Source organism: Solanum pennellii, chromosome 12, assembly GCF_001406875.1.
Source record: "Solanum pennellii chromosome 12, SPENNV200".
In the NCBI taxonomy this organism is placed as follows: domain Eukaryota; kingdom Viridiplantae; phylum Streptophyta; class Magnoliopsida; order Solanales; family Solanaceae; genus Solanum; species Solanum pennellii.
Genome location: NC_028648.1, coordinates 78,981,514 through 78,996,395, shown reverse-complemented (window position 1 = coordinate 78,996,395; position 14,882 = coordinate 78,981,514). Strand labels below are relative to the sequence as shown.

The window sequence follows — 14,882 nt, the reverse complement described above, 5'->3', positions numbered from 1 at the left end:
GTGAGAAAATTGTATATACACATGCAAGTACATATATTTTCGTCTTATACACCTATAATTATACAATAAAAATACTCCCCTGCCCAGTTTCTTTTGCCTTTCTCTCTTTCTTGTGTTATACAATTTTCAAATTGTATCTAATTTCACTCTTTCTCGTTTTATACAATTCGATTCAATTGTATATTCCTTGTCAAGTCTCTTTTGTCTTTCTCTCTTTCTCATTTTATACAAATTCAAATTGTATATAATCGTTCTATACACTTATAATAATACAATTCGTTTTATACACTTCGTTTTTATACAGTTCTCTGCCCAAGTGTCTTTCTCTTTCTTGTTTTATACACTTCGTTTTATACAATTTGCTTCAACTGTATATGTATAGCGAATTATACAGTTTCTATGTTTGTTATGGAGCGCAATTATGCAAACTTTGCTATAGCATACAAATATGAATTTTTTATTTGCTATATGTGAAAGTTGCCCTTATAATTTTTTGCATATTAATATGATAAAAAAATTACATCTTAAAATGTTAGTCAAAATTTTTATAATTTGACTCTAAAAATATAAATCATGACAAATAATTCCGGACGGAGAAACTAATTCATTCACTAATTTAATTCAATTCGTTTTAACCTATTCATTGACAGAATTCATTCATTTTTCACCCTACTTTTATAGTTGTCATACATTTAAACTCAATGCATATGGTGAAGAGAGAGAAAAGGTAGGTTTTATCTGTCCGTTTTAACATTGATTTTCATTTTTATGTGAATTAGGCATAAATTCATGTCATTATCTCTCGTGGAAAAAGGATCACTCAACTAAATTATTAATTACTATATACCAACGGAAAGAATATTTAGTGACAATAGAATATTTATTAACGATAATATTTATTATCGAAAAATATTATATAGTAATTAAATTAATATCTTTACAACAAAATCGTTAAGGTTTTAGTATATATATATATATATATATATATATATATATATGTCTTGCTATCACAATATATAGAAGCTAGTTCAACCAATTGTACTCCTTACTCCTTGAATAAGCCTCCAACTCATACTACCTCAGTTGTTAGACTAGCTAAACTCATGTATTCAGCTTCACCTGAGCTTCTGAATATTGCATTTTGTTTATTGGACTTCCACAAAATAAGTAATTTGCTTAACTTTAACACAAATAGTGACAGACCTTCTTGTGCTTGGACAAGCAGCCCAGTCTACATCACATTGTCCTATCAGGTGTGGATTACGATCAGAACTCGTTAATATTCCCTTTCGAAGCTCCATCTTAATGTATTTGATCACTCTCAAGGCAACATCCCAGTGTGACAATACCCCTTTTAGACCTCATGAACTCAATTTCAAAAAAATACTTAAGAGTTCCCCTAGGTCCTTAATCTTGAAAGGATGGTTTTGTCACTATCTCCTCGAAATGAGATAGTGCTAGCGTGTTCAACTTTTATTGTGCTGTTTTTGCACACTTTTTATAAAATTTCTGACTATGTTACTATTATATTTAATGATTTCATCAACATATTTCCTTTCTTCATACTCTTTTTGTGAATGAACCTAAAGCTCTTATCTTAGGGACCCTTGCTTATTAAGAAACCAGAAGACCCCAAGATTGAAGTCAAGAATTAAATTATTATTTTAGCTAAGAAATTTACATAAGAAAGAAAATTGTGGAAGATGTGAAAGAAATAAAGAAAAAGTAAGAGAGAAAAAATATGTTTTTTCAATTGATTTAGAAATTTTAGCCAACTCATGTTATTTTAAAGCCCACAAACACAATATCTCTCACTCGGAAGGATTTACTTGCATAATTCGAAATCAATTTCTACCACATGCATAGGTTATATTGTAATGTATTATATCGTGTCGTATTTTTTTAGGAAAATTTACATAAATATTTATAACAAAAATATATTTATCATTTATAGCAATAATATTTTTTTTTCACTTAATCACTTTTAATTCATTTATAATATAAGTTCAATACATATTACAAATAACAATTTATTTTTCACATATAGTACAAGTTTTAATGATGGATAATACATTTATCACACATTATAATACATTTATAATACAATGTGTCAAATTTTAACTAAACAAACATAATATAGTTCAAAAAACAATTATAATTCATATATATTGCATACATAATTCACTTTTAATACATATGACAGATTTAACATAGTATTGCTATAAATAATAATAAATAAAAAGTATCGCTAAAATCATTAATTATTTATTAAAAGGTACCAATTCATGTATTTTTTTTTATGAATAATAGTATTTGGATTGTGTTCATTCACATAACTTATCTATTTGGGCTTGTCCACCGTTCATGTGGCCCATTACAATCTTGATATTGGGCCTATATGATTGTAAACTTCATGTTGTAATGATCTTAGTTGCTAGGTTTTACATTATTTGGATGATTTTAACAAATAGCCACTTTAACGGCTGTTGATTGAAAACCAACCATCATTTAATTGAAATTATGTCATATTTTTAAGTACACTATATTTAGATGATAACACAACCATCATTTAATTGAAATTATGTCATACTTTTAAGTACACTATATTTAGATGATAACACTTTTTCTTATATTCAATGGCACATAAAAACGATTCTTCTATATAAATTAGTAACATATATACCTTCACTTCTTGTTGTTCAAGTAAAAAATTATCAATTTGGACTTTTTATTTGTATTTTTTAGAAAAAAAAAACAATTTTTGTTGATTTGGTTTTAGTTTAGAATAAAGTTGAACAAAACCAAGTTGGCCAACTCTTTTACTAGCTCTAGATAAAATTTTATTTGCATCAGAAGTGGACCTAGGTGGGGTTCGTATGTTCGGACGAATTCATTAGCTTTTCGGTAGATTTTGTATTTTTACAAGAAAAATAAATAAATATTTATGTATGTTAACTTGTGAATACGGTTCAGTGCTAAAAGGTCTATGAAACGCTAGAGTACGCTATATCAAAAATGAGCTTTAGCTACATTTAATTAGCAATTGCCGCTAAATAGATTTTTTTAGTGGCAATTAGCACTCTTAGTATGTGTCCCTAAAGGTTTTAGCGACATTGGATCTAATGACACTTAACTAATGTCGATAAATACTTTAGCATTCTTTATTAATGTATCTATTTATTGTCGCTAAAAGTTTATTTTATTATAGTAATTGTATGTTCGGCCCCCCCTTAATCCGAACCACCATCTATTATAGAATTTCAAACTCTTACTTCTGACTTTCCGTTTTATTCACACCATGTGTTTATTCAAATCAATACAACTCGTCATGATCAAGTGATTTAATAAAGTAAAAAACATATTAATTTAGTCATGATCAAAAAAAAATTACTCAAACTTACTTGACGTAGATTACGGGATTTTTTCTTTGGTCAAGTTAGCTTGGTGACAACTTCTTATACATATTTGGAATTGTCGATTAAAAGATCTATTTCTATTTGATTTCTAACTATTGTTGGTGAAAAGAAAAAGAGATAACTTGAATTAGGCAAAAATTACATAAACATCAACCATTTGGAAGTTAATATATTGCATCCTATCCTTAAAAAAGTTCAAATTATAATAATTTCCGACTTTTTCGAATTTGTGGATATATTATTTCTTTCACACGATTTTTTTCTTAAAAAAATACATAAATTATGTATCATATATATAAGTTAGGGGTGTCAAAAAGTTGAAAATATTGAACTGAATCGAATTAATTTAATTTTTTAGTTCGATTCAGTATTATTTTTCAAAAATCCAGTTTAGTATTCAGTGTAAGGGCCTCAGAACTTTCGATGCACCGAAGAACATAATTTTTATTATTTTTTTAAAAAATAAAAATAAATGAACAAATCAAAGTAGCAATAAGTGTACAATTAATAGTTAACTTCAAATATTAATTTCTAAGAGGACAAATTATATTTTTATCAATGTACGTTATGTTAAGAACCCATCTTCGGCCTTATTTTTTCTTGAAAAATAGTTGGAGGCACAATATTTTTGACAAGATAAATATAATTTTTTAGTAGCACAATAAGTACCCCATAACGAATGACATCATTCATTAACATATTTTTGAATTTAAGTATCTTGTATACTTTGATATTATCCTCATTTTACTTTTTATTTATATCGAAAATTCGATTTGAGAACACCATATTAAAATGAATTGAAATATAAAAAATTGAACCGAATCAAAAATCTACTTTAATATACTGTTCATACTTTTATAAAACCAAAAGCCTATTCCTTAATTATTAATTAAATTTCAGATAGATAGATATAAACTAGATTAAAGCACAAAGTCTATAACAATTTCTATATCGACGTAACATTACGTTCTTATCTCTCTCTCTTTATTTTGTTTTTGTATAGAAAACAAAGTTAAAAGATAAGGCTGACAAAATGGTTTTAAAAAAGTAAACAATCATTTATTCTGATAAGTTAAATAATACGTGTTGGATTAATGTTTATTATAATGGAACAAGCACTAAAAGATAGATAATCAGATAGATAATATATGTCCACTAAAAGATAAATATTCATATTGTCATGAATAGTATTCATTCATTTATTTGTAACTTTTGGTGAGCTTTTTACTTTTTGGAAGTTTAAATTTATTTTTAATTTTAGAGATTGTCTATGGAGCAACTTATATTTATATAAATGCTTATATTTATAGGGTTATTAAAGTTTAATAGATAAAATATATTTTTTATTAAAAATGATTCTTTAATTAAATATCTAGTTGTATTTGCATTTTTTTTTAATTATACAGTAATATAATTAAAATAATAGTGAATTAAATAAGATAACTGAATTCCTTTAACTATATGTTGAAATTTTCAAGTTTCTATTAGTACATTAACAACTAATGATTACCTAGTCAATGTGTATACTTTCGAATTCTAATTACTTTTTTTAAAAAAATTGAATACGTCGTATACAAATTTTCATTGTCGCTATTGTTCTTGTTCAAACCTAAAGGTATTTCACTTAAATTTCTTTAGTTAATTGATTTATTGTAATTGTGAAGAATCTTGTTTGTTTTGATTTCAAATACACGATAAACATAATTGTATCTCTAAGATTGCTCAATACAATTGTGTTGATATATCAATACAACTGGACAATCAAGAAAAAAATGACAATGAACTATACTACAATATAATTATCCAAATGTACATGTATTTCACTCTATGCAAAAAAAAAAAAAAAGATGTGTTGTATACGTATACATTCAAATCTATGTAATGTATTAATATATCCAAATGCACTTGTATTTCTAATTGGACAATTCCAATGGCGAAGCTAAAAATTTTACGAAGAATATCTACATATTACATAGTATTTTTTTCGATGAATAGATGCATTAAAATTTTTTTAAATTGAACTACATAATATTAATATTACTTTTTTTACGAATAAATGTTTCAAAATTTGAAAAATCAAACTGCATAATATTTAACTTCAATATTTGTGTTTAATTTAATGTAAAGTGAACGAAAAAGCAAAAAAAAAAAAAAAGAAGAAGAGGGGAGCATTAAGCTTAAAACGAAATCATTTTTATGTTTCAAGATTTCACTAATCTATGGCGATGACAACAATAACGAGATAAGAATAATGAAAGCAAATCAAATGAGGTGATCTTTTGTTCGCTTTTAACGGTTTTATAGAAATAATTTAGGATTTGTTTATTAACTTTAAATTAAATAATTACATTTAAGTTTTATTTCAAATTATAATGGGAGGAAATAAAAAGTCAAATTCATTGAAATTCAATTAGCTAGTAAACCTAAATTTTTAATTAAGAAAGTAATTTAAACTTAGATAATTAAAGAAATAAGTTAATAAATAATAAAATAAAAGTGTTATATTTGAAGCCACAACTTCAAAGTAGGCAGGGGAGCTTTAGACCATTGGACCAAAGCACGTTAATCTGCTCAGGGTGTCCAATTTATTCATTTTTAACGTCACAAGTAGTATTTTATTTGTATATACGATATATTTTTTCGGCGAAGGGTGTTTAATTGGACACTCTCGGGACACTATTACTCCATCACTGGACCATCCATGAAAAATAAAAAGTATTCAAATGTATATGTATTTTCATTGTGTTCAACATTCAAATAAAATTATATGTGTATCAAGAGAATGAAATGTATTCATGTATTACAATACTTATATCAAAGTGAATTATAATATAATTAAATTATGTATATGAATGTCGGTGAAAAATAACTTCTTCAAACAAAACTCTACGAAAATCGAGAAACATATCTATATGTATACAAAAATAAACTTCATATAAACGAGAAAAAATGCAATTAGAAAATACCCAACAAAGATGATACAAAAATCGTTCATATAATCATGCAAAAGATCTTGATTAGAAGGAAATTGGAGAAAAAATAATAATAATAAATAAATTAATACACGTATATTGAAAGAGAAAAATATTGAATAAGGTAAGTATGGGGAACATAGCCCGTAAAACGTGCATGATGCATTTATTAGGTGTATAGTGACATCTTTCCTATTTAGTACTCTCTCTTTGTACCTATTTAGTTGTCCACTTTTGAAAAGACGCACATATTAAGATAATAATAATTAACATAGCAAAGTTACAATTTTACCCTTATTAAATATGATTTCAAAAAGATGAATTAAAACTTAGAAATTTTCAAGAAGTTTAAATAAGGGTATAATAGAATTTTTTTTTTGTCATTTCTTGATTTGTCAAAATGGACAAGTAAATAGGAACATCTAAAAGAGGAAATATGACAAGTAAATAGGGACAGAGGAAGTAATATTTATTTAAATACATATAATTTTTTTTTAAATATATTAATAATTCATGATTAATTATGTTTGCTAATTAATACGTAAGTATATCCATATAGCTTGAAAAAAATAAACTGTAGCTATATACAATAAATATAAATTGATGTTTGTTATATTGTGCAGTTTTTCCTTGTTTTTATCTGACTATGAATAAGATGGATAGCTATTTCACCGGTATTTTTTTTTAATCATGTTGAATATGAAAGGATTAAATACTTTATTTATTTTCATTTAATATATCTATTTTTAATCAATTTATATTCGATTCAACTTGTTGCTTTCCGATCGATCAAATTTTGTAGCATATTGTGAAATATCAATTATTTAATTTTGAGTGTTTTTATTAAAATTTTTGACTTTGTTAGATAATCGCTTTATATATATTTCATACAATAGGGATATATTGGATTCTTCTTTGAATTATTTTCAAAATAATGGATGTGTTATGTGTTACATTCGGAGAACTTAAATTTAGCACATTTTGAAGTTGGCCATTATTGATATATAAACAATAAAATATTATCATTCAAATACTCATATTATAATATATAAAATTGGGGAAAAATTTATCTCGTCAGGTGTTTATATTTGATTAATATAATTTTTAATTATAATATAATTTAATGAAGTAAAATATATAGTAATTAATTAAAATTAAGTAAAATAAATAATAAACTTAAACACATGACATGTATATATTAAATTAGTGTAAAAATCTTTCCTCGTCTCCTGAGCAATTTTAGGAGGAGCTACACTATATATTTTTGGTGATTAAAAGTAGATTGTATTTGATCAATGAATTTTAAAAATATTTTTGAATAATAAGTAATGTTTAACTAAATCTTTTCAAAGCATCTTTAAGTGTAATTTTTTTTTTCAGAAAAATTTCATTTCAAGGGAACTCTTTTTTTCTTAGTTTTTGAAGAACACTCCATGCTACTCCCTAAAAATTTGGTAAACACCTTATTTTTTAAAATAAATATTTATAGTTTTAAAAGAATGTAAGATCATACTATCAAAAACGATATTTATATACATTTAATATAATTTTAATTTTAAATCACATAATTAAAGTTATTACTTTTGTTTTATTACGTTATATGTCAAATCGAATTAAATTATCTTTTTTTAAATAGGGAGAGTAAATACAAGAAAATATATATTTTTTTGTCTTATCTTCTCTAGATAGTTTTGCCCCATCCACATCTCCAATAATGGACATAATTTAATTTCATCACGTTAACATATTATTTAACATCACTTGTACGCAATATCCTCATAGTCCCCACTTCTTTTATCAAATTAAACTAATAAATGCGTATCTATTTAACAAATCACGGGCTTTAACGTTTCTGGTGAATTGTGTCATGATTCATATTAATGGGATAAAATTATCGATAAATTGAATTGATAAAAATGATATTGATTTATTATTAGTAGATTAATAAATTTTTAATGCTTTAAAAAAATTATTTATCAGTTTGGTATTGATTTTCAATATTAGATTATTGGGTAAATCGATGTACTATTAAGACTAGTAATTTACTACTTTTACTTGTACATAAATAATATATATTAATCTCAATACCTTAGTAGTTACTCCCTCCGTCCACTTTCATTTGCCATGTTGTGCTTTTGAAAGTCAATTTGACTAATTTTCAAAGTTAAATTAGATTATATTAATTCGATATTATTTTTTTAAAAAATTGGATATTCAAAAACTATATGAAAAATACTATAAATTGTAATTTTTTGCATATCAATATGATTAAAAAATACATATTAAAATGTTAGTCAAAATTCTTATAGTTTGATTCTAAAAATAAAAATGATGACAAAGAATAGTGGACGGAGGGAGTACTATGTTTGTCCTTTAGCCTTCAATTACCACTTTACAATAACTTCGAGTTCACAATATCACATTACAGAAAATGTTAAAATCTAAAGTAAGAATTTTTTTCCTCTTAATTTCTCTTTGTGTTACACTTGTATAGTTTTTTTTATGTTTGTTATTATTGGTTCTATTTTATGAGCATTAGTAAAGTTATATTATTGTGTTTTTGCATCAAATTTATTAGAAAAGTCATTTATTTATTTTCTAAGTATTTTTTTATTGGTTAAACTGAAAATCGAATCGTTAAGGACCAAAACCAGTAAATCGAAATTGATAAAAAAAATATCTTATTACTTTGGTTATTGATTTATTTAAAAATCAAAAACCGATAAATCAGTCTAATAATACATAAAACCGAACCGAACAAACCGATGCACAACCCTAGATAAAATGAGAAAACAGAGAGGTTCCCTTACTTGATACAACAACTTATTTTAGCATTTAAACTAAATATTCCAAACATTTTAACTTAATGTTTAATTGCAAGAAGAACATCATTGACCACCTTGTCAATGTTCCCATAAGATGATCCTGTTGATTTTTGAGCTGATATTTCAGCTAATTTTTTCCATTCCATTGCCTTTTTCTTCATTTCTTTGCCTTTTTCACCAACCATTAATTCCCTAACAAGGCTTTCCACTTCATCCCTTTTCACATTATTATCAATTTCCATTCCAATACCCCATTTAGTTTCACTAAACCAACAATTTGTTTGTTGTTCCGCGAAAAACGGCCAACATAACATAGGCACTCCACTAGTAATGCTTTCCAGAGTCGAATTCCATCCACTGTGAGTCAGAAACCCTCCTATAGCCGGATGGTTAAGAACTTCTTCTTGTGAGCACCAACTCGCAAGCATTCCCCTGTTTTTAGTTTCTTCCACGAATTCAGGTGGAAGAATCGATTCATAACCCGATACAATATCAGGTCTTATGATCCATAAAAACTCTAGTTTGCTATTTGCAAGTCCCCAAGCAAATTCAATAAGCTGATCAGGAGTCATAACAGTAATGCTTCCATAGTTTACATAAACAACAGAGTTTGGTTCTTTGGTGTCAAGCCATTGTATGCACTCTGGCTCTTCTTTCCACAGGCTCGACCCAAGCCCCTTCAAATTCTCGTCATTAACATGTTTGACGAGTAAATGCAAGGGGCCTATTGGGTAGACAGGTGGAAGGAGAGTCCGGAGTGATTCAAGAACTTCACTCTCTAGTGTCTCGAATGTATTCAGGATAATCGCGGAGGCATTTCTCGCTCTCTCTGTTTCTTGGAGGACAAATTTGAACATGAAATCATCTGAATTTGTAGTTCTCAAGAAAGTTGGAAGATCCCTTAAACGTACATCTTTCATGCCTGGTATGCAATCCAAAGTTGTCTCTAGGTATCCATTTGTCAAATAACTCACATCTATATAGAAAAAAAATGATACATACGAAATTTATTTCAATTTGAGGCCTCTTATTAAAATTTAGTTTTATAGAGAACTGTTTATGTATACGTACCTTTAAGTGGAGCATACCCTTTTTCAATAAGAGTGGTATAATGCATGTAACCTAAGAAACCACAAGCACTAGTTGTCCAAAACAAAACTTCAGGGACACCAATTTCTTGCGCAGCAGCTAAGGTGAAGCTCATGATACCATCGGAGACGATGCACGTGACAGGTGGCACGTTCGAGGTGTTACTAGTACCATTGAGCATTGCAAGTAGATCTCTAAAAGGAGCTAAGCAAGTTTCAGTTGTGGATTTACATAGAGAAGGAATGTCTTGTGTTGCATCAGCATCACAAGTTGGGAGTCCATCAGGAATAGTCTCGAATCGGAACGACGATAGGCCGTCGAGGGAATGGGGCCCACGAGACTTAAGAAGACGTCTATGGTTAAATTCAGTGTTGACAAAAGTTACGTGAAAGCCTTTGTGATGAAGAATTTTGGCTAATTTTAACATGGGATTAATATGGCCTTGGGCTGGATATGGTATACAAACTACATGTGGTTTATTTGATTCAACATTATTTGAACCCATAATTTAAATTTCTCTAAAAAAAAATTTCTCAAAAAAGAAATGAAATGAAGGATTGTTTTTTGTATGATTTTTGGTAAGAAATATTGAAGAAGATAGAGGTATTTATATATGAAAAATTACATTAAAATAATGAAAGTACATATGTCAAAAAAGATGAGTCTAGACTGTTATTAAATGGGAAAGGTCTACCAATTTGATTTGAATAGGCTAAAAGGTCGTTTTCGAAGTCAAAAATGATTTTACAACTATATTATAATATTATATAAAATTCATTTATAGTCTCATAAAATTTCTCCGACAAAAATTTGTCATGCAATGCATCATAATATAGACCAACCATTCCTTATCATCAATGAGAGATTCTTTACCCCAACATTAGGGAATAAGTCTTAAAGGATCTCAGATAATATTGGAACGATACGCAAAAGATTAGAATGTCTTTTCGTATAAAAATATGACAATACATGATTTTCTGATACGTATGACAGATACAAATGAAAATAGTATAATATCATACACAGATTTCATATTCAATGAAATTTAAATTCAAATTTTTGATTCAAATAAAAATATGTTTATCGATGGTATATGATCTGATGTGTATGTGACAAAGTAAAATACATAATATAAAAATTATATAGTATATGGTTTGTGGCTTTGTTTAATTCAAATCTATACATAATAGGTGAATCTTGGATCAATTTAATTTATGGTCTCTTTTTTAATATGATCAATACGATCCGAGGGTCATTTTATTTGGAAGAAAATGTTTTTAAAATGCTATTGAATTGTGAGAAAATGTTTGTTTATGCCATTTTAAAAAAAATTGATTTGTTTATGTTATTTTTGTTTGAGAAAATATATATTCGTGTCATTATTCATTAATTGAATGACATAAATGAACTAAAAGTGTAAAAGATGGTATAAATAAGCTAAATTTTTAAAAAATGACATAGATTAATCTTTTATCAAAGTTTGATAACATATTTGACTATTTTTACTTTCAAGTTTCTTTATTAATGGGGTCACTAAACTATAATTACCACGAAAAATGATTTTGAAAAATCAACATATTTTTAGTGAGTAAATAATGTCATAGGCGAGTTTTTTTCTAAAAAAAAAAACATAAATAAACTAATATTTTAATGACTTTTCAGAGTCCAATAACATATTTAAAATTTTCTCTTTATTTGTTTTATAAATAAGATTCAAAAGAGTACATAATTATTTATGCAAAAGACGACAAAAGAAAGAACAAAATGGAGCCCAAAAATATAATCCCGTCGAACAATATTGTCCACTATATTATTTTAAGATGTTTAACAAAATTTATTCATTTAAATTAATGAATAATTGTACATTTAATTTTTAATTCATCTTTTATCAATAATTATAATTATTTTGTATAATGTTCTCAGTACATTATATATATTTTTATATTAAAAAAATAATATTAAGAGTGTACAAAATTGAACCAAAAATCGAACCAAATCGCAAATCAATTCAAATAAAAAAAAATTCGACTAGTGATTTAATTTGACTTGGTTTGGTGTTGGAAAATAAAAACCCAACTATATTTGGGTTGGTTTGATTTTCACTAAAAAAAAACCAACCCGACATTATACATATAATTTTTAATTTTATTAAATATTTCTTATACTTTATCAGTTTTTATCTTTTAGTATATTTATTTCATGCTTGAAAATTAAAATTCTTAATGATCTAATAAATATTATAGTCTATACATGTTGATAATTATAATAAAGTTTAAATGAAAATCAAATTAATACTAATACAAAAAGAAAATCAATTCGACACTAATAATGACAATAATACTGAATATTTGATTTTTAGTTTTACATAGGTTTAGACTATTAAAATACGTAATCTAATTTTACTTTTTTTAATATTTAGTCATGTAATTAATACTTATTAAACTTAATTTAGCATGATGTAGTACTTTTAAATTATGATAAATTTCATTATGACTTATTAATTTGTAATATTTATTTTGCGGGATTCATTATTATTTTTTGTTGGATATTTGTGTCATTAATCATATCATATATTGTGTTATTTTCTTAAGAAACAACTTAATAGTTACATTTTGATAGGACTAAAGAAATATTTAAAGTACAAATAAATTATATGTTTATATAAATACTTTATCAAAAAAATTTAAAAATCCAAAAAACTTAAAGTTAAAACCCCCAAATTTTATTATTTGTTTTGATTTATAAGTACAAAATTTAATACAAATAATTTTAATTTGATATTTAAAAAAATTCAAACTAACTCAATCATACACCTGTCATCTTATTGGACAGAGGGAGGGAGTAATAATTGAAGGTCTCATAAATTAATGTCACATGTCCAAAAACCAGCGCATAGGGAGCTTCCAGACAACAATTTGTTACTTTCTCCGTCCGATATTTTTTGTCATGATTTCAAATTTAAAGTCAAATTATAAAAGTTTTGACTAATATTTTAAGATATACTTTTTTATTATATTAATATGCAAAAAATTGTAATTTATAATATTTTTCATATAGTCTTAGAATATTTAACTTTTTTGTTTAAAGTATCGAATTAATATGATCTAATTTAACTATGAAAATTAGTCAAATTGACTTTCGAAAAGTGCAACATGACAAACAATACCGGACGGAGGGAGTAGTATTGAGTTTTAAAATTTTTTATTTATTAATTATTATGATTTATAATATTTGACATTATTTTTAAATAATATATATTACTTTATTTGTTCAGATTCATATGTTACGGAATTTTGAGATCCAATTATATTTTATATTTATGTATTTCCAAAAAAAAAATATACATTCAATTTTATATATATATATATATATATATATATATATATAAAAGTCTTTTCCATTTCATAGTGTAAAATTTTTAAATGCTCACTAACTTTGCTAAACTGATTAATAAATTCAGTTAGAACCTGACTCTAATAGAAAAAATAGACTTTTTCACTTAAATTTCGATTAGTATTTATGTAAAATAGTCTTTTTACAAAAAAAATGATTTGACCACTATTTCGAATAGTATTTAAAGAAAAATCAATTTTTTCATTAAAAAGAAAAGTATTTATGATTCTACATTTTTCTTAGCACCCCCTTATTTTGCCTTTTGTTCTTTCTGGTTGGTTGACATTGGCTATCAAACTTTTCAATTTTAATATGTTAATTTAACTTTGATAGACCATTTAATGTTTCATATTATATTAAATTTATTTTTTGTATTTATATATATTAATAATAAAAGAGACTAGTGTTCAATTTGTGCTCTTCACCTTTTTTTCAATTCAAATTACAGCTAATGTATTCTTAAATTGGTGACTAAAATTGAAACCAATAGTGTTCCATGACTCACGCAATAATAAAAAACCAACTGTATAATTAAAGATCAAGGTCATGATAAGAAACGTATCCAACTTTTAAAGAAGGTAATATCGTGTTTTAATTCGTTCAGATATTTTATTTGATTGTTATAATAAAATATTTTAATAGAAAACATATTATAATAATAAAGTTTTCGATTAAAAATATTTAAATATATCTCAACTAAGATCCACATTTATTTAAAACCCGACCGTACCGTTGATTATATGAAAGTTTCATTATCATTGTCCATTATTAATTAAAAGTTTTAAAAACTGGTAATAGTGTTTCACATGTGATACGTTTCAGAAATAATTTGGGTTTTTGGACCATTGCATAATTATTATGGGGCTTTGGACGCTCATATAATAATAGAGGAGGTATAGGAGGAGTGATAAAGGTGACAGTAATATAATTGATAGAGAAAATGGTATCAAATCTTTTGATCTATGTTTGGAATTTTAATTATATACTTTAATTTTTATGGGTGTTTTATTACCCTTAAATTTTATATTTTTTTATTTTCTGTACACTTAAAACGCTGACCTCAACACATAAATCAAATAAATATTTCAACGTAAGACGAGTCGGGTCCTCCACTTTTTCAACTTCCAATTCTTATTTTTCTCCCATTTCCGTGGTAAAAACGTAAAAGACCCTCCCCCCCCCCCCCC

At 25.9% G+C, this 14,882-nt stretch overlaps 1 protein-coding gene across 1 annotated transcript; it reads right to left on the bottom strand.

Annotated features, from left to right (window-relative positions):
* Positions 1 to 9,072: 9,072 nt before the first annotated feature.
* Positions 9,073 to 10,937, bottom strand: LOC107006019 (7-deoxyloganetin glucosyltransferase-like). Its single transcript, XM_015204656.2, has 2 exons — positions 10,285 to 10,937; positions 9,073 to 10,189 (listed from the first exon to the last, which is right to left on the bottom strand). The coding sequence occupies exons 1-2, from the start codon at positions 10,805 to 10,807 to the stop codon at positions 9,252 to 9,254; spliced, it is 1,461 nt and encodes a 486-aa protein (XP_015060142.1). The 5' UTR covers positions 10,808 to 10,937; the 3' UTR covers positions 9,073 to 9,251.
* Positions 10,938 to 14,882: the final 3,945 nt, after the last annotated feature.